Source organism: Mustela lutreola, chromosome 14, assembly GCF_030435805.1.
Source record: "Mustela lutreola isolate mMusLut2 chromosome 14, mMusLut2.pri, whole genome shotgun sequence".
NCBI classification, from domain to species: domain Eukaryota; kingdom Metazoa; phylum Chordata; class Mammalia; order Carnivora; family Mustelidae; genus Mustela; species Mustela lutreola.
Window position 1 is genome coordinate 37816973 of NC_081303.1, and position 23927 is coordinate 37840899.

The 23927-nt window shown below is 44.2% G+C and overlaps 1 protein-coding gene and 1 long non-coding RNA gene across 6 annotated transcripts in view; one reads left to right on the top strand and one right to left on the bottom strand.

Annotated features, from left to right (window-relative positions):
• Positions 1 to 5410, bottom strand: part of LOC131814990 (uncharacterized) — an 88005-nt gene extending 82595 nt beyond the window's left edge. The window contains exons 1-2 of one of the 2 annotated variants that reach the window (XR_009347523.1): positions 4949 to 5117; positions 1954 to 3801 (exon numbers count right to left, since the gene is read on the bottom strand). This is a non-coding gene — a long non-coding RNA (uncharacterized LOC131814990). The other variant, XR_009347526.1, reaches the window with a different exon arrangement.
• WDR26 (WD repeat domain 26) overlaps positions 5213 to 23927 on the top strand; it is a 43689-nt gene continuing 24974 nt past the window's right edge. For 2 of the 4 annotated variants that reach the window (XM_059146539.1, XM_059146537.1), the window contains exons 1-6: positions 5213 to 6231; positions 8059 to 8158; positions 8256 to 8360; positions 13847 to 13983; positions 18038 to 18135; positions 19242 to 19398. In XM_059146539.1, the coding sequence (XP_059002522.1) occupies positions 5831 to 6231; positions 8059 to 8158; positions 8256 to 8360; positions 13847 to 13983; positions 18038 to 18135; positions 19242 to 19398 (998 nt within the window). In that variant the 5' untranslated portion in view covers positions 5213 to 5830. The remainder of the gene's footprint in view (positions 6232 to 8058; positions 8159 to 8255; positions 8361 to 13846; positions 13984 to 18037; positions 18136 to 19241; positions 19399 to 23927) is intronic. The other 2 variants (XM_059146540.1, XM_059146538.1) reach the window with 1 other exon arrangement.

A 23927-nucleotide genomic window follows, 5' to 3' on the forward strand; every position in this document is an offset into this window, starting at 1 on the left:
CCCCCTTAATAATGCATCTTGATGCCATTTCCAGATCAGCACAGGCCCCTGCTGCATTCTTTATGCTCTGACACCCAGTGTTTCAGGGAAGATATTTGCACACGAAGCTCAGCCTCCTATGTGGTGTTTCAGTGTGGCCGGACACCAAAGGGAGAGCAGAAAGCACAAGCCACTCCACGCTATCCCAGGTGCATGGCTGGAAAAGGACCACCTAGTTCCCTTGGCTCACTTCAGTTCCTTCAGAAAATCTCCGGAGACACCACCTTGAAAAAAGGGCTGCTTGCAGCCAAGGAAGGCAGACACTGCTCTCTGTTCATGTCTGAGAGGAAGGTTCCTGTGGCAAAACAGGAGTCCTGCCCTTGCACTTAGATCTGCCTACTGTCACCCCCTCCACTGCCAGGCGTGTCCTGAAGGCTGGTAGAAGGAACAGAAGGTTTGGAGATGGAGAGCAGGCATGGGCACTGGAGACATGCGTGGGACACCAGGCCGGTAGATTGCCAGGTTATTCCGCAGGTACTGGAAGCTCTCCGCTCACGAAGACCAACAGGAAGCATGGCATTCATGGCTGCCGGCCCCAGGGGGTGCACAAGAACACAGTCCTGTGGCTGACTCAGGGTTAAATAAATGACCACGGAGCCCATGGCTCAGAAATATGAACAGTACAGCCATCTTACATTTAGCCACCTTAAATCCTTTTGGAAATGATGGAGGGGTTAAACTCTATTTTGACATCTTTCGACGGAGCATTTTTCCAAATATCTGTTCTATTTGTTCTTTCATTGGACCCCCACACCAACTCAGCAAGAAGGCCGGTGTCACCTTCTGCACCTACAGGATGGGATGTGTGCAGGGAAACGACTCACCCCTGGTCAGCGGGCCAAGTGTTCGGACTCCGAGCACTGCTCTTTCCTGCATTCTCTTTGTCCAGCCCCGCGCGCACCCCCAGACCCCCAGCAAGCTAGTCAAGCTCAGAACCTTCAACAAAGAGCCACGAGAGAAGCTAGAGAGTGAAAACATGCCCTCCCCAAGAATACCTGAGATCATGAAAACTACCTTTTCCTAAACAAAACTTTATTGAATTGAGTAATATTGATGTTGATAATTACCAGGCTGAGAAACCAAACTCACACCGCAACACAACAATAGTCTTTACTAGTTTTACAGAAACCTCTGCGTAAGGGGAACTAGGCTGACTCAGTCAGTGGAGCCTGCAACTCTTGGTCGTGGGGTTGTGAGTTCAAGCCCCATGGTGAGTGTACAGATCACTTAAAAATTTTAAGAATCTTAAAAAAAAAAAAAAAAAAAAAAGACATTTCTGGAGCACCTGGCTGGCTCAGTTGGTTAAGTGTCTGCCTTCAGCTCAGGTGACGATCTCAGAGTCCTGGGATTGAGCCTTGGGTCTGGGCTCCTCAGCAAAAAGTCTGCTTCTCCCTCTCCTCCCATCTTCCACCAACCCTGGCCCCCTGCCCCACCGTCATGTGTTCTCTCTCAAATAATTTTTTTAAAAAGAGACTTTTGTGAAAATGTGGTTTCACGTTTTATTATAAACACACATACCACCTCAGCTTTTTTTAATCTAGTAGTTCTTTAATTTTTCCAGTTAGACACTGCCTTGGACAGTACTAGTAATCTGCATTTCAGTATCTAACACTTAGGTCTTGTCTTTTTGTCAGTCAGGGCTGTCCTAAGTGAGTATTTTCTAGACTTTTTTGAGGATGTCCTACAGAAGAAATATATTTCGTTCTGTGAAGCATGTATGTCATTGAAACAAAACTTTCACAAAATCATAATTACCTTTCCTGTGTTTTACTTAGATATTTCCTATGCTTTTATACCTTTGGGGACAGAAATCAAGAGAGGCTCCTCTCTGCTGACTTGAAGAAGGGGTCTTAGTAAATTAGCAGAGATTACGAACAGCCTTCAGAACTGAAAGCCTTCGTAAGCGATACTCACACTGAGGGCCAAGAGCCTGGAAGTCAGGCAAGGCTCCCCTGGTGAGGCCCCAAAACGAGCCTGATCTTGAAAGCTGAGCTGGAATCAGAAGGGTAGACTCAGAAGTTGAAATGAACCCAGCACATATGGGGGACACTCACAAGGGGTTCATAAAGGGAGTGGTACGGGATAAAGTCAAAAAGAAAGCCTGAGCAATGTGTCCTTACTCTGTTCGGACCTCAGTTCCATCCTTCAGTCCTGGATGTTTCTGTTTTCAGAAATTCTCTTGGCTTTATTTTCTGGATCCACTTGTCAATTTTCCCACTTTTCCTCCCACTCCTTATGGCTTCCCTCAAGCCACAGGGATTCAGGAGAAGTTGATGACTGACAGCTCATGTGCTGTGTAGATGATAAATCTGGCTTTTCTCAAGTACTGAGCATATTTTAATAATAACCAAAATATTTCAGTTTGGATAGGAATGGATACCTTATCAGGCAGACTGAAACAACACGGTACTTGTCCTTTAGGAAGGAGCAGTTAAAACCTTGATGTGGATTATGGATTGGCCTACAGAAAAATAATCAGGCAGAAATCAAGAGGAAGGGGAAGATTAATGGGCATTTCACTTTACACAAAGAAAACATGGATGTTTCAATAAGGGAAGCTCAATTTTCTCCTGGATCCCAGAATCCACACCATATTTATAAATCTTCAATCTAGTTATTACTTGATTTTAATGGGCTTGTTAGACTAGCCGGAAACGTGGTTTTTACTATTTTCTACAGAGAAAATATTTTCCAACGTATCAAACTCAACGAGATTTTTTTTTTTTTTTAAGATTTTATTTATTTATTTGTCAGAGACAGTGAGCACAGGCAGACAGAGTGGCAGGCAGAGGCAGAGGGAGAAGTAGGCTCCCTGCTGAGCAGGGAGCCTGATGTGGGACTTGATCCCAGGATGCTGGGATCATGACCTGAGCAGAAGGCAGCCGCTTAACCAACTGAGCCACCCAGGCGTCCCCTCAACAAGCTTTTAAAATACAATCCATTTTTACATTGGAGCTATCCATGCAGCAGCTCCTTTACAACTGTATATAAAAATTTTTTTTTGTAAAATTGAGTTAATGTATAAAATACTGCTTTATGCCAGGATAAAGATGTTAGTATTTCCTAAAATTTTAAAGAAAAAAAAAAAAAGGAAGAAAAGAAAGCAAGCCTGAGGTCAGTCTGCAGAGAGCAAGACAGACTGGATTTCATCCTGGAGGTAATAATGCTCTGACAGTCTCCGATTGTGCAAAGAGCTATTCCATAATTGTGCATCTGCATGCGGACTTGAAGCTGGCTCTAAAAACACCCGGAGCTAAGTCACCAGGTTCTCCTGCTCTATTTCAGCAAGGAGAGAAATGTGTGCACACAGGTGTCATAAACTCAGAATTCTAACAAGAGTCTGGATCACACAAAAAAATAGAAAAGCCGGGACATACATATTAAGTTTAGACAGCAACTGAGCCATTTCTGTTTCTTTTCATCCTTTTACTTCTGTTAATGAAGTGTTGGCCTTATCTGCAGCAATCACTAAGTAATTATTTCCTTTACAAAAACTATACACTTTATTGAGAAGCGTGTCCTTAATACTGTTAGGAGCCTATCCAATAAATAACTTTCCAAAAATTTTGTATCAGCAGTAACACTTTTAATAATAAGGTTGTAAAGCACGCAGACACACAGGACCTCTGAAGGTGTCCAGCATCCAGTAATTCAGGCTCTACTGGACACAATGACAGTGTCCTCTGATCCTCACCTAGCACTCTGTTGGTCTCAGGAGAATAAAAACATCCAGCGTGAGTCATCTTGCAATTACACCGCCACCTGGAAGCATATTTAAGAGATGAGAACTACAAAGGTGTACGCTCCTGCATCAGACTTCCTCTCCTCTCTTCCAGTCTGAGGATCAATAGAGCTCAGGATTCTTTCACTAATTTCTCATAAGCATCATTTTTTTAATCATTTTTCTAAATTTAAAGGGACTGTCTCCTAAGGCCTTCCTAAAGTTGCCTTGAGTTATTAACACTGCAAATTTCAGAACTAGAAGGCGCATCTGTTCAATTTACGTTTTTTTTTCCCACACAAAACTACTTCAAAGGAAGATTTATTTTAATTTCAGAGAAAATGTTTGTACACAGGTATACATGCCACCAGCCACACATACCCCATCGTCTGGGGTAATGCAGACCCTTCACCCATGGTCAGGGTTCAGCCCAGTCTTTGTGGCTGCATTTCTGCATGCACACAAACGGGCACGTCACAGTGACACGGAACCATCACGTTTCACCTACAACTGTCAAGACGGGATCTCAAGCCGAGTCCAAACCCTACTCGGGATGCACGTTCGGTGGAGGTGGCTGGAAGGGAAAGGGGTTGCCCCCGGGCAGGTGCCCAAGACGAGGTGTCCGCGCCCATTCCGCTCTCCCGCAGTAGCCCACCTCCCCTGGCCGCGCGGCGCGGGCTCCGGTCTGCCCACCGCCCCAGACCTCGGGGGGCAGGCGGGCGGCCCGGCCGCGACGGCAGGGCGCCGCTCAGAAATTCGGGTTTCTCCAAACTAAGACAAGGAGGCTAGTCACCCCGATTTTGGTCCAGGTGACCTCTGGGTGAGCCGCCGGGGCTGCCCGCCCTGTGCCTCCATGGCCGGGTCTCGAAGACCCACCGCCCCCGACACTCCGGCCCCGGCCCCGACCCCCTCAGCCGCAACCGAGACCCCGACCGGGCGCGCTCGGACCCCGACCTCCGCAGACTCCGGCCTCCCTGACCCCCAGCCCCGACGACCCCGACTTCGGCCCGCGCCGACCCCCAGACTCCCGCCCCAACCCCGGCCACGTACCCCTCGACCCGACCTGGCCCGCGTCCGCCCCGAACCCCCACTCCCGGGCCCCGACGCCCTCGACCCCGGATCCCGCGGACTCCCGCCGCGACCCCGGCCCGCGCCAACCCGAGCCGGGCCCGAGGCGGCCGCACTTACTCCTGACAGGGCGGCCGTCGGGGAGGCCGGGGTCCGGGGTCTGGGGGACAGGGTCGGGGCCAGGGCCGAGGTCGGGATCGCGGGTCGGGATTGGGGCCGCCCGCTGCCCGCCGCCCGCCCCGAGGCCCTGCCGCCGCGCGCACGTGCCTCCTGACAGGCCCCCCATAGGTTCCATACCTGCCACCGGAAGTGAGTGAGGAGGGCAGTATAGGCATTTCCTGTGACGCGAGCGCCTGGACTCCATTAGGCAGCAGCTGGGGGAAGAATCAACACACCAGGGAGCGGAGCGCAGCCACCGAGCGCCGAGGCGGCCGCTGCCTCCGCCGCCGCCCGCCGCCGCCGCCGCCAGCGCCGGGGCTCAGCCCCGCGGCGGGCCCCGCGCCCCCGCAGCCGCCCGCGGGGCCCCGGCGCGCCCCCCGCCGCGCTCCGAGCCGCCCGGGGGGGGGTGGGGGAAGGCCCGGACCCTCCTGCTCTCCCTCCTCCTCTCCCTCCTCCCGCCCCGGCCCCGACCCCTCCCGCCCCCGGCCCTCTCGCCCCGACCCTCCCCCGGTCCCCGCCTCGCCCCGCCGGCTTCCCACCACGGCCTCTCTCGGCGAGGAAACTCTGGCCTCCGCTTCCTCCTCCTCCGACTCGGACGCCGGCGGAGCCTCCCCGCCCCCGCGGAAGAAACCCCGAGCCTCGGCGGCGGAGGGAGCAGGAGAGCCCGGGGCTTCGGCAGGCAGAGCAGGCCTCTCCCCTCCGTCCTCGTCGTCCTCGTCCTCGTCGTCGTCGTCGTCGTCCTCCTCCTCCTCCGTGGTGGTGGTGGTGGGACTGCCCCCGGCCGCTGCCCCCGCCGCCGCCCCCCACCGAAGTAGTGGCCACAGCCTGGTCAGCGGCAGCATCATGCAGGCCAACGGGGCAGGAGGAGGAGGAGGAGGCGGCGGCGGCGGTGGCGGCAGCGGAGGGGGCGGCGGGGGCCAGGGACAGACCCAGGAGCTGGCCTGCCTGTCGGCCCAGAACGGGGAGTCGTCCCCCTCGTCGTCGTCGTCCGCGGGGGACCTGGCCCACGCCAACGGGCTGCTGCCTTCCGCCCCCTCCGCCGCCAGCAACAATAGCAACAGCCTGAATGTCAATAACGGGGTCCCCGGCGGGGCCGCCACTGCCGCCGCCTCGGCCGCCGCCGCCGCTGCCTCCTCGGCCACCCCAGAGCTGGGCAGCAGCCTCAAGAAGAAGAAGCGGCTCTCCCAGTCCGACGAGGATGTCATTAGGCTAATAGGACAGCACTTGAATGGCTTAGGGCTCAAGTAAGTGTCCTTTCCAGGTGGCTGGTGTGGACGGACCGAGGGCCAGAGGCCGCGTGGGGGAGGGGGGCCGGACGGAGCTCGGCCGGGGAGAGCGTTCGTGCTGCAGGCCCGGGGAGGACGGGGAAGAGCAGCTGACTTGCAGGGCTTAGAGGGGAGACGGAGACAGGCGGCGGCGGGCTCGGGGAGGGGGACAGGAAGCGCGAACATTGCCCCCTGCCCGAACACCTTCGGAGCTGAATTGTCTGTCAATAAAGACAGATGCGGGAGTGTGTCTTCGCGTGGTGGGGGAGGGGTGCGTTCGAGCTGCTGGAAATAATGAACCTTGGAGGATTTGTTTTTCAAGTATATCTCAGAGGCATCTTTGTGGGACACCTCCCCACCCCCAACTATGACAGACAACCCAGGCCAACTACCAATCAGGAAAGACAATCGCCTACAAGTGTTCATGGGAACTGAGAGGCTGGGAGAATTTGGAAGGAGGTTGTGGAATAAATCTGATGGGATCGACCGAGTGAAATGCCCTGTTGATGTCATTTAAAGGCCCTTGTGTATGTGCGAGAGGCCTACCACTAACCGGTCTGAAATCCCTCTTGAATTCCAAGAGAGTGCCTGTGAGAAAGAGAACTCTGATCTGGGGAATCGTTTATTTTCAAATACAAGATCGGTGGCCTTGTGCACCTAAAATAGGGTGAACCCACCAATCCGTATGCACAAAGGAAAAGCGAGGGGGTGGTGGAAGGTAGGACCAGGGTGGGGAGTGCCCTGGAGTCCTGATGGTGGGGTGAAGCCTAGCCAGAGGAAGACCAAATGGGGAAACATGCAGCAGTTCCTTTCCTAGCTTCAAATCCTAGGCCAAAAGCAGCTCTTAGGGCTAGCCTAGGTGTAGTTTTGGATTTACAGATTTGTTCTCCCCTGAAGGGGAAGTGAGGGGAGCACTTTTTAAAAGTGACCCAAGTATTTTGATTCTCTGGCAGACTGTGGCACTGTTTAGCTGAAAAATAAACAGAGATGAATGAGAAAGCATTGAAACATAAACACAAATAGGGAAAATTGGTGAAGATTTTAGGTATTAGAATATCTGATGAGACAAACTGCATTTGGTAGATTTTTTTCAGCTCTCAAAGAGGAATAGGTCTTTGAAAGATTTCACTTTGTTCCCTAAGGAGAAGGATTAGTATGAAAACAGATTTTGTAAATGCTAACAGAACATGTTATTGAGACAAGAAGCAAGCTGACAGCAGCAGGAGGAAATAACTCGTGACTGTTTGGAACCTACACCATAGTAAATTTGCTATTTTTAGTATAGAGAGAAAGAGAGTGATTTTTGATGCCGAATTTATTTTAATTTTGAAGATTGACCTAGTAGAATATCTGTGCAAACATCATGTCTGGATGTAAGGCCCGTCCCTGACCCAGGTCCTCTCTCTTGCTTTGTCTGGAGCTAACAGTTTCTATCTTTTGAACTGTTGTAACGTGGTTAGTAGGGAAAGCCTGGTTTTTATTTATTTAACCACTTGGTTACAACGTGTTCTTGGAGATTTCATACCTCACTAAACTTCTGAGGCGTTAAATGGTAAAAATTGGAAGACTTATTTTGAAACTGGTTTCAAGAAGGCTTTTAACCTGACTAGATAAAACTCCATGGTGGCCGTTTCAAAATGCAAGTTTGTTGAGCCAAGCACAGTTTAAAAAAAAAATGATTTATTTTTTCTCCATCATGAGGTTAGCTTGAAAACTTTTGCAACTGTTTTTATGGACATGAGTTGATTTAGAAGAGTGAATCCTACAAGTTGGCCAGGTCTTTTTTACACTGTATCTCTCCTGCAGCCAGACTGTTGATCTCCTCATGCAAGAGTCAGGATGTCGTTTAGAACATCCTTCTGCCACCAAATTCCGAAATCATGTCATGGAAGGAGACTGGGAGAAGGTAAAGTAGGGCATATAGAGCTGTGTGCTGCTAAAATTATATATTGGAATGTGCATTTTGTGACATTTTTGTTTTTCTTTTATGCCAATTTTTGCAGGCAGAAAATGACCTGAATGAACTAAAGCCTTTAGTGCATTCTCCTCATGCTATTGTGGTAAGAGGCGCACTTGAAATCTCTCAAACGTTGTTGGGAATAATTGTGGTAAATACACTTTTGTTCTTAGTTTCACATTCATGCTTATTTTTATAGGTTATTGATAATCCTAGGTTTCTGTCTCTTATAAGAGATAAGGCCTAAAAATAGTTAAAGTTCATGTAATTAAGTTTGTAAACCAAGATGAGTGTTGATGTTTTAAAATTTTGAGTTTTATCTTTTTAAAATCATGTTTAGTAAATGTGTCATTTGAACCTATTTCATAAATTAAGCTTCTAAAAATTAATTGGAAGATCTTCATGCTTTCAGTGCTGTTAATAGCAGTTTTATATTTGTGGAATCAAAGCTAAATTATACTTTCACATTATTTATACTGAATGTGCTGGCAGAGGAAATGTATTTGGATGTGTGTGTATCCTATAGCCTTAAGTAGCTGGTACATGATTTGTCTTTTTGTTGTTGTTGTTTCTTTTAATCTTTGGGAATTAAGTTAATTCAAAGCAGCTCCTTTGGTGTGCTCACCATTTTCCACTCTTGCATTCCAGTTGTGTGCATTGACAATGTCCAAGTGTGTACATTGTGGATGATGCTGGTAGAGGGTTTGTGTGCAGATTTGACCATTGGGCTATACTCACAGGCCTTATTTCCCCGACAAGATCAGTTTAGTAGTCCAACCTATTAGCCTCTTTCATAAATCTTACTGAATCTTTTCTACTGGTAGGCTTTAATTCTTCTATAGATGTCAGTGAGGGAAAGGAGGAGGATAAGTTTTCTAAGTGCCTACGATTGGAAACCATGAAGAATCAGCTGCTGGCTGCTGGCCTTTTAACTTCTAGCTGATTCATTTGTTGTCAGAAGCAGTTTCCTGTCTGGTGGGGGAGGGAAAGGAGGCCAATAGGAAGTCAAGTAGGGAAACCAGCTGTTTGTTAAATATTAGTAAATGACTACTGTTACCTTTTGATTTTTTTTTTTTTTTAATTGGGTCAAACATTAATCTTGCTGCCTTTGTAAACCTAATAGAGCCTCTTGTTTTTGTTTTTTGGCCTTTTTTTGTTGGGGGGGGAATCTTAATTACAAAAGTTTTAAAATTCATAATATAATTTTATACCATAATGTATACTTCTAGAGAATGGACCGCAGGCAAACAAGTATGAACATATAAACTAAAATTTTTACTTACTGTGGAATCAGGTGATTGATAATAAATTAACTCATGGAATGACCAGTTCCATGTGAATATTAAAAAATGAAAACACAGAAGTTAAAATAAACACCTACATTTAGAAGGATTATACATTTCTCAGCAACTTAAATTTTTCCCCATCAGTGTGTTTGGGGTTTAAAAAAAAAAAAGGAATCTAAGTGGATTTTAATTGGGCAGTTTCTCATAAATTACTAGCTCTGATGGAATGGAAGGTGACCCAAAAATAAAGACAGAAACTAAGTGTGTGAGTTTTGGAAGAATTGTTTACCTTTTTTAAAGCTTCACTTCAAATTGTGTTTGTAATTTAGTAGTAAAAATTTAAATAGGGTCACTTCCTATTTTTTCTTACTTGTTTATAGAAATGTAGGGCTACTGTGTTGGTTTTAGATTATGACTATCTCACCTGAAACCTTCATTAGAAGTAACATGTAAACTCAGGAAAGGCAATTTGTAGATGATGAGGAAGAGTCCTTTCTTTTTACAGCCTGTTCAGTCTATAGAACATTCCAGCATCTGATAAAATGAAGGTTAATCTCTGGCTAAGCCTCATACCATCAAACTGTTCAGGTATTTGTACAAAGAAAGGGGTTCCAGGTTTAAGATTCAGTTCAGCATTTTTTTAACCCTTCTAATTTGTGTTCAGATTTACTCCTCTCCGACTCTATCTCCAGAAAAGAACCCAATCCCAGGGTAACTGTAATAATACCATAGAAGTCAACTATTTGGGACTTTTTTTTTTTTTAGCATAATTATTTTAATTGTATGCCCAGACACATTTGATGATTTAATCAAGTCTACAATTATATTTTCCTTTTTAAGCCTGAACATTTTTATTGACCCAATCCACTCTCTGATCTCCCCACCTACCCCCCATATTTCTTAATGATATCCAGTCAGATGGTACCAGCAATAGCAGAATTTGCTCTGGATTTTCTGGAAAGTGAGCTCCTGAATCAACATTTTTCAGTTTGGGTTCAGATGTGCTTCACCATGTCAGGGGAGTTTGGATGGGTAGTAGAGGCCAGTAATATGGGAAACTCCTCTATCTAAAATCCATAATTATCTTTTAGTATAATAGAAATGTGCTTTAAAAAAGTGTTCAAATACTAATTTCATACAGAAATGAACTACTGTTTTTTTAAAGTTAAATAGGGCTTTGAAAGCCATAGTTTAAATATAATTCATTTCCCCTTTCCTCTGAGTCATGGTTTAATTGATACAACTTGGTTATAACCCTTATTGCAGAGTTCGTCAGAACCACTCCTGAGTTAGCTGGAAGGCCCCCCATATAGTCCGTAAAGCCTTGGACTTTTCCTTCGAATAGGTCAGGACACTTCAATGGGAGGATAGGGTACAGCGGTCCCAATATTGGGTAGGATCAGGGGCGGCGCGACAGCAGCAGGACCTACCACGTGGAGCTGTCTTTCACGGTGCAGCTGGATAGTAAGAGACAGACAGACACCCTGGGCCGAAAGATGCTAGGAGATGATCAGAGAACAGAAGTGCTCTCGCAGAGGTCTCATTGGGAGCTGGGGGCAGCTATAAAGGGCAGTTTGTTTTCTCAGCCTCTTTCTTCTTTTCTTCATTTTGGAAACTTGAAGTCTTTATTTTTTTTTTTTTTTTAAGATTTTATTTATTTGACAGATGGAGATCACAGGTAGGCAGAGAGAGAGAGGAGAAAACGGGCTCCCCATGGAGCAGAGAGCTCAGTGCGGGATTCGATTCCAGGACCCTAGGATCACAACCTGAGCCGAAGGCAGGGGCTTTAACCCACTGAGCCACCCAGGTGCCGCCCAACTTGTGGTCTTTAAAAAAAAAAAGGGTGGGGTCATTAAGCTCTGTCCCCAACCTCAACAAACTTCAGTTTTGCCTGATTTTTTAAAACTTTATTAACATCATTTGTGAAAGGTGTTTATTTTCTTGAAATTATGTTCACATTTTGGGAAGTAAAATGCAGTTTTACTCTCCATCTGTACCATATGTGTCAAATACAAACTGAACTGATTTTTAGGAGAATAAGCATTTTATCTTTCAACCAAATCTCTAGCTGTGCTTGGCCAGCAGCCTCTCAGCTGCTGTGCACACTACCAGGATTCCATACCTGTGTGAGGTTATTCTTTGTCTTAATCTGGAAAAAATGACTCCTAGAAAAATGTCTGCACACCGTCTTTATAGTGTGCCCTGTGTGTCCAGAAATGCGTTTTGAGTCGGCTCCCCTCACAGTTTCCTTTGGCCTGCCCCCGCCCTGCCCTGTAGAAAGACAGGAGCATGTTCCAGCAGGATCTTGGTGGGGAAATAAGGGGGAAATAGCACTTGGGGCACTGTCCCTACACACACTGGAATGGGGGCTGTACCTAGGACCTCACGGTTGACACCCCCAAGAATAAATAATGGAAAATAATTTTCTCCAGATTTCTGATTGCTAAGAAAATTGAGTGGAGAAACCAAATACACATACTGGCCAGTTCTATGTGGCATTTAAATGAAAAAATAGTGCAGCTAAACATGATTCTCAGGTTTGAATCAGAAACACTATGTGAAATGAAAATGTGACCGTGTCAGTAGAGGGAAATCTATAAACTCTGCCTTTCATAAAGAGTATGGGTTGTTTTCGGGTGATAAAATGGGGAGGATATCCAGAAGAACTTCAGATGTAAAATCCTTTGATTCTTAAATTGTTTTACTTAGTCTTTGGTTTTTGTCACCTGATGGACATCAGAGTATTTTTTTCTTTGACATAATACAGGTTAACTTTGGGCCCCACATGCAGCAACACACTTTTCAGTGCATCTTGATAATAACCGATCTGTTTCTGAAGCGTTCATTAGTCTATCTAACTTGATGTGTAAAATTTGGTAAAGGTAGTTTTTTCTAGAGTTACAGGAGCTCATCTGATAGTTTGAAATTTTTTCTGTTCTTTAGTTACAGATTTTTAAGTTTAGATTACCACCAAACATATGCAGTGCATCTTAACAAAAGAAGTGTTTAAATGTCGGCCTGCCTTAACTGACGGGGTTTGTTTTGTTTACTTTCCCTAGAAACCATTTTTAGAGGCTTGTAGGTAGGCCTTTGTTCTAAATACTCCCAGCTAGAAAATCTTGCAGAGAAGTTCATGGTACTCTGAAAAAATGGTCATTTCTCCACACCATTTTGGAACAATATATGTATACTTAATGTTTTACTGAGGAAGAAAAAGCTCTTGTTTGGTGTTTTCTTTTAAGTAGGTTCAAAATCTTGACCACTGTATGCCTTGGGGTCTCTAAATATGGCTGACATTTTCCATCCACTGACATCCGTACCTGCATTGTCGGCTTGCTCCAGAGCCGAAGGTAGCAGATCAGATGAAAGAGTCCCTCCGAGCAGTGGTCTTCTATTGTAGAAAAGTTTCAGCTTGATAGTCATAAGTATTTCTCCTCACAGAAAAGCTGCTAAGATCATGATGATCACTTTCCAGTTAAAAGTATCATAATAGAGTAAAGGGACATTAAAGAGTATTAGAGCCAAACACATTTCAGGAAAAAACTCAGTGCGAAAGTGCTTTACCACAAGCTAGAAACAGTTTGTCCTTTTGGGAGAAACGAGTTGGTCATTTTTGCCTGTGTCCTGTAGTTAAATGCGTCAGCGAGCAGGCTATGAACAGAACACACAGAGGAATACTCCTTTTGCAAACTTTAGAGTTCAGCCTTCTGTCATAGACCTCCTAGCAAGGGCGAGGCCATTAGACTCACGCTGGCCCACTCTGTGCATGGACCTCTAGGCCTTTTGCTGGACAGCTCTTCTTCCATAAGGCACTCCTGATGCTTCGTGACCTCTTCCCCAAGCCTCTAGTTCTGCTTGGTGGTCGGCTTGCTCCTTCTGACACATTGCAGGTTTTAAGTAATTGTACTCCCATTAACCAGTGTTTCTGCCCTCTTTTCAAAACTTGTGTCATAAAATCCCTTAAAGCCCTATTGTAAGAGTCAGACTTGTAAAACAAACTTAGAATACCTGGAAGGGTTCTGAATTTTCATGCAAGAATACAATTCTAGGTGAATGTTCTAAGGGCAGAGTTCATTTTTTCCTCTGGTGATCCTTGGTTGCTAATGGTCTTACCTAATTTGAGATTATTGGTTCAAAGCAGAGTTTTATTAAGACGTGGAATTGAGCAAAGTCAACATTTAATGTACTGTGACTATATTAAACCGAAATAGTTTGAATCATCTTAAAGCGTTTTAAGAAGTGATTATCAAAGGGCATAGTAGAATGGTTTCTACTGTTCTGTTTAGGCACAAACATTTTCTGAACCTTCCGTCAGCTTCTTTCCCCTGACCGCTGCTTTCTGTCCTGTCAGAGGATGAAGTTTTTGCTGCTGCAGCAGAAGTACCTGGAGTACCTAGAGGATGGCAAGGTCCTAGAGGCCCTTCACGTTCTGCGCTGCGAGTTGACGCCCCTGAAGTACAACACGGAGCGCATTCATGTCCTCAGCGGGTAAGGACGCCACTCCGGACACTGGGTGACTCCGGATGCCAGGTGACAGAGGCACCTCCTGGTCCGACTCGGCTGCTGCTCCTCCAGGGTGGGAATCGGGCTGCGTCCCAGGACGGTGTTTGTCTGGATGCAGTCATTTAAACACATTCAGGCTGCTCTTGTCCTCCTGGGAAACAATGCATATGAGACTAGGAAGAAGAAATAGGTTATCACCATTTCATAGTCTTTCATAAAAACCTTGTGGCATCCCCTTCTGTGCATACAGTGAGCGGAGAACCTTCCAGTGCACCACATCTGACACTCTCCCTAACGTGCGCCTGTCCTTCCCCGGGTCCTTACTGAGTGAGCATATCCTGTACACGGTCTCGCTTGATCTTCATGTCCATTCTTTCCATGTCAGGGGACCAAGGCCTCGGATCCAGACCCCACATCTGTTCTCAGTCTACTTACCCTGCTAGGTCCCCTCATTCTGTGCTGCACCATCGCATACTGTTTCTGCCAGAAGCTCTCACCTCAGGTTCCAGTGTGTGTATCCAGCTGCCTCCCTGACGGTCTCCATTTGGGTGTCTCAGAGGGGCCTATCCACAGTGAGCTTCTCGAATCCAGTTGTCGTCCCCACCCCCCACCCCCACCTGCTTCTCCCCTAGTTTTCCCATCTCGGTTAGCGGTAAGACCTTTGTCCAAACAAAAAACAAACCTCATCTTTGCATTTCTTAAATCTTTTAACTCTGACATGTGTTGGCCTTTCTAAAATATTCCAGATTTGTCCATTTCTCTCCATCTCCACAAATTCTGTTCTAGTGAATCCATAAACGTGTCTCCTAGAACATTAGAGTGGCCTCCCATTGCTTTCCTTCTCACTCCCTTAACTACGCATATTTCACACAGCAGCCAGATGAATACATAAATACATAAGTAATACCATACATTAAACCATTTCTTAATGGTTTTCTTAATTTCTTTATTTAATTTTTTAATACCATACTTAAACCCTTTCTTAAAACTTCTCACTGGCTTTCTAGCCCCCTTAAATCCAGAATCTGCTCAAGCCTGCAGAGTCCCTGACCTTTTCCTGCCATCTTTTCCTTCCTTCATTTACTCTCTAGCGATATTAATGTTTCTTTTGTTCCTTAACTGGCCAAGCTGCTCACACTTCCCTTTATCTTAACTGCTCTTCCCCGATCTTTCCATAGCAGGCTACTAGGTGCTCAGGCCCCAGCTCGAATATCCTCCCCTAAAACCACCTACCAGGCATTCTCTTGTCACATCACTGTTAATTTTTTCTTTATATCATTTTTTATTACATGATATGGCTCCGGCCTCTAGAACAACATTGACCCATAATAAGTTTTCAAATACAAAATAATGGACAAAACAGTGGACCCAAGGAGGTGTTGTAAAGTTCATTTTTAGGATTTTTGAGGAAAAGGAAACTGAACCTCAGAGAAGTGAAGTAACCAGTCTGCCTGGTAAAGCAGAAGCCCGGCTTCCAAGCCTTATCTGATTGATGGCTGAGTCGTGGTCTGCGTGCACGGCATCTTCAGACACTGGAGCATGCTGAGTATGTTATGTCTATAGTTGACAGACTACCTGGTTCTGTTTATCTCCTTAATAAGGTGTCTGATTTCTCTGTCACCTAAAGACCATTCCCATGACGATTTTTTTCTTGCTCTGGTAATAGAACATGTAACTTAATCACCTAGTTTTGATTCCGAAATGAACTTCGCCCAGTTTGTCCCTTGACTGTTTCCCATAAGGAAGTTGCGTAAAGATGGCCAGATGTGGAGTTGGCATGAGGACCTAGGGGTTTTTCCCACTGGCATAGCATCTTTTCAGTCATGCCACGCAGCTTCCCATAAACAGACATTCTTGTGAAACCCTTAAGGTGTAATATGTATTTTCGAAAGTGGCAAAAGCAATCATAGGTGTCTTTAGCCAAATTTAAAAAGTGAACAATATTTCTCTGAAATTGCTGATAATAAATTTTACCCCCAAAAAAGTTATTTTAGAAACCAATAGTTTTGCAATACCTGGCTTTTATATTTTGTATTTTCAGTCAGGTTACTCACGCCATTAAAACAAAGTAAATTCTCATCAGCTAAGACACCATACACTAAGTAAATTGCAAGAGAGCAGGTAGTTCTCTGCTCCAGGGTAAGAGGTGAGTAACTTACTCAGTGCTGAATGCAGTTTGCTTCATGCAAGTGAGAAAAAGAGAAGGTGACACTCAAATCAACTGAGAGGCTTCTCATACTTATAAGCTCTACCTGTATATCAGGTAGTGGACCAAGTACTTCGTATACTCTTAGTTAATCCTTACTTCCCTATTTAATACCCTTTTTACAAGTGAGAAGAACAGGTCTGAGAACAGAGTACCAGACAAAGTAGGACTCGCCAGGTCTAATCTCCATGTCTGAATAATGCCTTCACTTCTTTTACGTTGAAAGCCCGTTCTTCTCTAAGAAGAGCCAGAGCAAGGTCAGGGTCACACTCCCAGCAGAGGGCCTCATGTTTTCTCCAGAACCCATGACTTTTTAGCATTTATGCCTCCTTCGGCACACATAGTGATGAAACAGTTCCCAGAGTTTCTGCTTTGGGATCTCAATCCCTTTCACAGGATGACCCAAGGATGATTATCCAGTTATACCATTTCTTGAGTGACACTTATGATAAACTCTTGCAGGTATGTTGTTTTTGTTTAACTTATTATAAATGTCTTTGAAGGGTTTTTTGTCTTTTTTTCTTTTTTTAAGATTTTATTTATTTATTTGACAGAGATCACAAGTAGGCAGAGCAGCAGGCAGAGAGAAAGGGGGAAAGCAGGCTCCCTGCTGAGCAGAGAGCCCAATGCAGGGCTTGATCCCAGAACCCTGAGATCATGACCTGAGCCAAAGGCAGAGGCTTAACCCACTAAGCCACCCAGGTGCCCCCGGAAGTGTTTTTTTTTTCTTATCTGAGGTTTGGCGGGGGGAGTCGTTTTCCTCCTGAGAAGTAAGTCAGTTAGCATAGTAGTTAGAGCAAGTTTTGCAGCTAAAAATGTCTGAATTCAAGCCCTCTTTTTTTTATTTATTCATTTTTTTTTCAGCATAACAGTATTCATTGTTTTGTACCACACCCAGTGCTCCATGCAATCCGTGCCCTCTCCAATACCCACCACCTGGTTCCCCCAACCTCCCACCCCCCGCCCCTTCAAAACCCTCAGATTGTTTTTCAAAGTCCATAGTGTCTCATGGTTCACCTCCCCTTCCAATTTCCCCCAACTACCTTCTCTCCATCTCCCCTTGTCCTCCATGCTATTTGTTATGCTCCACAAATAGGTGAAACCATATGATAATTGACTCTCTCTCTGCTTGACTTATTTCACTCAGCATAATCTCTTCAGTCCCATCCATGTTGCTACAAAAGTTGAGTATTCATCCTTTCTGATGGAGACATAATACTCCATAGTGTATATGGACCACATCTTCCTTATACATTCGTCTGTTGAAGGGCATCTTGGTTCTTTCACAGTTTGGCGACCATGGCCATTGCTTCAAGCCCCTTTTTTGCGTCTTAACCCTCACCCGGTTACTCAGGCTTTCTGGGCCTTGGGTGGTTCGTTTGTGAATCAGCCTGCCAGTGCTGGCCTCAGCCAGGATATTGGTGCCCAGCCAGTAGAGTAGTACACATTGAGTGCTTGGGGCTGAGCCTGGTGTGTTGTGAGAGCGGTGTACGCAGCATGACGTGGGCTGGCAGGAGAGGGGACGGACGTGTTTTACTAATGTGATCATATGTCTTGACAGTAACATTATATACTTGGTAATGGTGCTTTATTAATCTTAGAAATAAATACATCCACATGCTGGGGTGTGTTAATGAATTGAGTCCACTGTAGAAATTGTTTCTTGGTATGTATTTCTTAGTAAAAACTTGATATATGTTTCTTAGTAAAAGTATGGTTAAAATTTTTCAATTATGAAAAATTATATTATTATTATCATTATTATTGTCATTATCATTATGTTACCCAAAGAAAAGGGTTTGATATTTGGTGCTTTCTCTGTCCTGTTTTTAGGTATCTGATGTGTAGCCATGCAGAAGACCTACGTGCAAAAGCAGAATGGGAAGGCAAAGGAACAGCTTCCCGATCCAAACTGTTGGACAAACTGCAGAGTAAGAGTCTTACCTTTTGGTGTTTCTGTGTTTTCTCTTAATTAGAAATAGATACTATGAATTGATCAGGAAGACTTGCATCCAGACATGCTCTCAGTGAGCGGCTATGTAGGGAAGAAGGGAAAATCCATTAAGCCCTTTAAAGTAAAGGTTTCCAAATTCTGCCTTGGAATCTGAGAAGCAGCTTACCTCCCTGTGAGTCAGAGGAGAGGGTCCCAGAGCAGTTCTCCCTTCATTTATACTATGCGGTGATGCTCCAGTTAAGATTTTATTGGGTGAGAAGGGCTATGGTTGGAGAGAAAAAATACAGAAGCCAGAAATGTAATCTACAGGTGTTTTAAATAGTTATTGATTTCAGTAAGAAGGCCCAGGTTTATATAAACTGTCTTCCTTTCCACCCTCCCCCCAGCTATGATATACATAACTTCCAGATTAGGGGTTTTATTTTTGCTACTTTTATACTTATATTTTACACACTTTTATAGAGAAAACATTTTTTTTATTCCCTCTCCTATTAAATCATGTTATTCTATGTGTTTCCCGTTGGGGTATGGCAGTAGAGATCCTAAGAATCAGAAAACTGTGTGGTGGGGGAGGTGTGAGGCCTGGAAGGATTGGAAGAGATGGCTATCCACGTCAAAGCACCAGTCGTTCCCTGAGTTTTCACAGGATCCTTGGCATTAGAAGCAATCTGATGAGACCTGGCGCTTATCCCGCCTCGTCAGCTGGCCCTTTGTTGTGGGGAGGTTCCTCTTACACTGTTAGGGATGCATGGTATCTCCAGGACATAGTCTTCTGCAGATTTGCTCTTCATCATCATTGGCTTTTGGGGGGGTTTTTTTGGTAATAGGATTTTTTGGGCAGGGGGTTGCTTTGTGTTTTTGGAAATTAACATACAAAGTAAAGCCCTCCTGTCTCTTCCATTTTGTGGTAACATAACTGTAGCTGCTGTTCCCACTGTGTCCCCTCCCATCACTGCTCTAAGGGACATGAGATTTCTAGGGCAGGGGCAAATGGAACAGAAGGGGGGTGAATAAAGGTTATACTGTCTTGGTTTTTTTAATGTTTATTGTTATTCCTTTTCTTAAAAATGTCTTCTCTTACAGCGTATTTGCCACCATCAGTGATGCTCCCCCCCCGGCGTTTACAGACCCTGCTGCGGCAGGCAGTGGAACTACAAAGGGATCGGTGCCTATATCACAATACCAAACTTGATAATAATCTAGATTCTGTGTCTCTGCTTATAGATCATGTTTGTAGTAGGTAAGAGACAAACTTCTTCTATAGTTTACAGACTCAGTATGAACTCGGTTAAAATGTTCCTTTTTTGGAACTTTGTCCTCTTGCTGCAAAACCATTCATGTCCAATCTAGCATTCCTGGGCAGAATTAGAACTTCCTGAAGTGGACACTTTCAGAGAATTTGGCTTGTGTTTGTGTAGCAGACCGCATCTCAAGATGGGAAGCTGGAAAGCTGAGCTTTCCTTTCTCATCTGGGTATCGGTTGGTCATTTGGTCTCTCTGGCCATCTTTGTAAGGGCTTATGAGTGGTGTTGGGCAGGGACGCCAGCAGCCAGAGGCTCTGCTGTCCTTGGATGCCAGGAGTCATAGAGTGACTTTTTCTGGACCTTATGGCTATTTTGACAATGGCCCTGATTATTTTCTGCCCATAAAGATGATGGAAATACTTGGTTCTTCATGGAAGTTCTGCTTTTTAGTAGAACCTGTCCTCTAAACTAAAAATGGTTAGAATAACAGGCAGTAACTTTCTGGGTTGGGTTTTTGTTACTAACCCTGTCTATGTCCATAATTCAGCTCCGCCTTAGATATTGGGAGTAATAATGTTCCTGCTGTTTTGATAACAATCTCCAAAACTAAAGCCAAACTTCAATTTTTTAAGATACTGAAAATTAATTCTGAAATGTTTCAGATTTCAGAAGGGAAATGATTTGGGTCTGGTGAACCGCACATGAACAGTTGTAGTACACATGCCAGTTTCTTTAGTAAAAATTCATGGACGAAGTACTGAAAGTGGTATAAGCAGGCAGGACCAGAGTGTAGACCACATGCAGCCTTTGGAAACAACCATAGATGCTTTGTGCGTGAGCGCTGTGACTGCGGGTGACATGGAGGAAGTGTGCACAGACTGCTTCCCAAGTGGTTGAGTTCCTACCTCTCCCTCCCCAAATGCAGTGAAAACCTGAGGATGATTGGTGGAGCTCTTGGCTTAAAGTGACTAAGTGCCATTCATCTTAACGTATTGGGTAGTAACATGGTTTATGTCTTAAATGTTCTAAAACAGGGACACCTGGGTGGCTCAGTGGGTTAAAACTTCTGCCTTCGACTCAGGTCATGATCCTGGGTCCTGGGATCGAGCCTCACATCGGGCTCTGCTCAGTGGGGAGCCTGCTTCCCTTCCTCTCTCTGCTTTGCCTCTCTGCCTGTCAAATAAATAAATAAATAATTTTTTAAAAAGTGTCCTAAAACAAAGTCAGTAGAGATCCTTTTCCTTTTTATCTTTGTTGTTGTTGTTGTTCTTAACTTGCTTATGAGAGTTTTTAAATCTTTTCATTTGAGTTGAATTAGAGGTAGGAGATACTAGATTAAAAGGATATATGGCTTCATCCTTCATAGCTCCTTTAGGGAACCTGAGACCAGTGTTGAAATTAAGGCAGATGTGACCCCAGACATCTTCTGGTTCCTCAGTGTTGCTGGTGGAGTGCCTTAGAGAGTATTTAGGGTAGACCTTAGGATTCAGGGGGTGTCGGTGGAAACTGAAATCGAGGAGAATGTGACCTACGTGTTTGCTGAATGCCTTGATTTCTGTTATAGTATCTGTGAAAGGAGTGATGGAAAATGTGTAGTCTGACTTTTTCTAGCTCAGAACAGGGACCAGCCTCTCCGGTAAAGCTGTGTAGAAAGCACTCCTGAAGATGGCATTCATGCTCTTCACAACTAACTGGTGATAGGCAGGTCTTCCCCATTATCTTTTAAAAACGGAACAAAACTTTGACTCTGTGCTTCTGCAAGTCACCACTGCACGCACGCATGCACACACACACACACCTGCCTTAGAGACTGCTGCTTGAAGTAATGCCCTTCTGTGCATTCACAATATCTGTGTCCTTCACTCTTGAGATTTCTGCAGCCAACACAACACCACGGCTGTTGCTGCTGTTGGCGAGGAACAACTTCTTTATTAAATCCAGTGACTGTTCTCCAGCCTACATCTAGACCTTTCTATAGCATTTCACTGCTTTGCCATGAAACTGTTTGTTTGACTTCAAAAACATTGCAGCCTCTGTTTCACTGTTGGCTGCTTCTCAGGCTCCTCCTCTGTACCTGTCTCTTCAATAAGGATGTGTTCCAAAAGGTTTCTCTGTCTTCCCACACTCCTCCTCTAGGTTCTCATGTAGACCGGGACTGGGCTAGCTCCACAGCGTTGATTTCCTAAGCCTTCGATCTTCATACAACTATGTGTGTGGCTCAAGGACCTTAAATGAAACATAGCAGAAGTAGAACTCCCCTTTCCTCTTGCTGTCCCCATAAAGTCTGCTTTTCTTTTTGGATTCCCAATCTCTGTGAGGGGCTGCCATCTCCTCTGCCTGTCCGAGTGAGACCCTGAGGGAGGGACATGTTGGGCAAGTAGGTAGTGTGCACAGTCTCTGCAGATGTTGCTGAACTAGAAGAAGAAAACCTGAATGTGATTTAATTCCTAGTATTCCACTTTCATCTAGAGATCTTCAAAAGAAAAGTTGATGGTTTTTAATATCTGCTTTATTCCCTTGTAGAAATTAGATTAGCATTGAAACTAGAAAACTCTATTTTTGTAAAGTAATTCTTAGCATTGAAATCTAAATACCAAGTTTTCTCTCTCCTCTGGAGAATAGAGAATTGATTATGAATAAGTGAACTGTAACTTTTTAAAACCCTAATCAGCACTGATGGGTTTTCATTAGATTGTGTATTATTTGTATTTTTCCACAGTGTATGCATATATTTGGTTAAATTTACGGGGTTTTTTTCACCAGCAACCAGTGGAAGGATGTTTCCATAGGTAACTTTATAGTATTCGTTTCTTAGTAAAGAATTGTTAAGAAATATTTATGAAAACTTGAAATGTTAAGATTCGGTTTAATTAAAATACAGTATTCACTTTCATTTGGGAAGGTACTGATATTTTTAAATTTATTTGAAAACAAAGTCAGCGACTTTGATTTGTATACATCTAAAATTAGGCTTTTAATAAACTGGGTCTTTTTTTTTTTTTTCAAAGATTTAAGTAATAAACATAATGTTAATTTAAATACCCTTTTAATAAGACTTTCAGTTACAACTCATTGTCAGTAGACTAGGTGACTTGTGCCCTCAATTCTGATTATGAAATGGTCCTTCCTTAAGAACATTTTGCTACTCTGACTTTAGATATATCTTTTCATTCATGATCAGTTTTACCCATTTGAATTATTGTGTATTTTGTGCCTAAATATAAAGTGTTTCTCACTTGGTAAAAGACATCATTATTGATAACTATCCATAAGAGGCAGGAAAACATTGTTGATACTGAAAGTACTACTTTGACTGAAATTTTATCCAACAGAGTCTTGAAAAAGGCAATGATATTTAAGGGGCCCCTGGGTCGCTCGGTGGGTTAAGCCTCTGCTTTCAGCTCAGGTCATGGTCTCGGGGTCCTGGGATTGAGCCCCACTTCAGGCTCTGCTCAGCAGGGACACTGCTTCCCTCTCTGTCTCTCTGCCTGCCTCTCTGCCTACTTGTGATATCTCTCTCTCTCTCTCTCTCTCTCTCTGCCTACCTTTGTGCCTACTTATGATCTATCTCTCTCTGTCAAATAAATAAAATCTTTTTTTTAAAAATGATACTTGAAAGAAAACTGGTGTTGGAGAATCAGCCATAGATTTAAACCTAATTCAGTTACCAGTTTATGATTTGTTAAGTTACTTGCCCTCTTCGAGCCTCATGAAGATGGAGATAGTATTGCGAGGTAGTTTTGAGAATTAGCAGTACTATTTATAAAGGTGTAGCACAGGGCTTGGCCTATCTAGAACATTAATAAATGTCAACTGGTATTGATTCTGTTTAAGTTCACGTATAGAATAATAATTTAAAATTAAAGCAATTTTAAAGTTAAAGCAATTTTTAGACAATCTGAAAATTGAATGTAGCCTCCAAATAGCCAAGTGCTAAAGTAGATGTGTGTATGTGCCAGAAAAAGTAAATAATAATTTAGTTTTGAATATATATTATTTATAGGCTAGTGAATTGATAAAATAAATTTTTAAATTATAGATTGGGGAAAAAACAGGGAAGATCATTTTTCAGGATAAACTTAAAAGTTTATCAAGTCATGGGGATGAAAAGTACAACATAGGTAATCTAGTGGATGATACTGTAATGCACTGTGGTGTGTGTTCTGTGTGTGTATAGAGTGGTAGAGTACTATTGTATAGCGGAAACTGATGTACTGTTACATGTCACCTGTATTTTGGTTCAAAAGAGAAACCTTTGTGGGGTTCCTGGATGGCTCAGTCAGTTAAACATCCACTTCCTGGTTTCCACTCAGGTCATGATCTCGGAGTCGTGAGATTGAGCCCCATGTTGGACTCCACGCTCACCACAGAGTCAGCTTGTGATTCTCTCTCCTTCTGCCCCTTCCCCCCACAAGAAAGAAAAGTTTATCCACTGATGTTCAAATAACTTTTCTATGATCGCAGAGATTCTAGTAGAGGACTATACTATCCAAAAAGTAGCCACTGATTACATGTAGCCATTTAA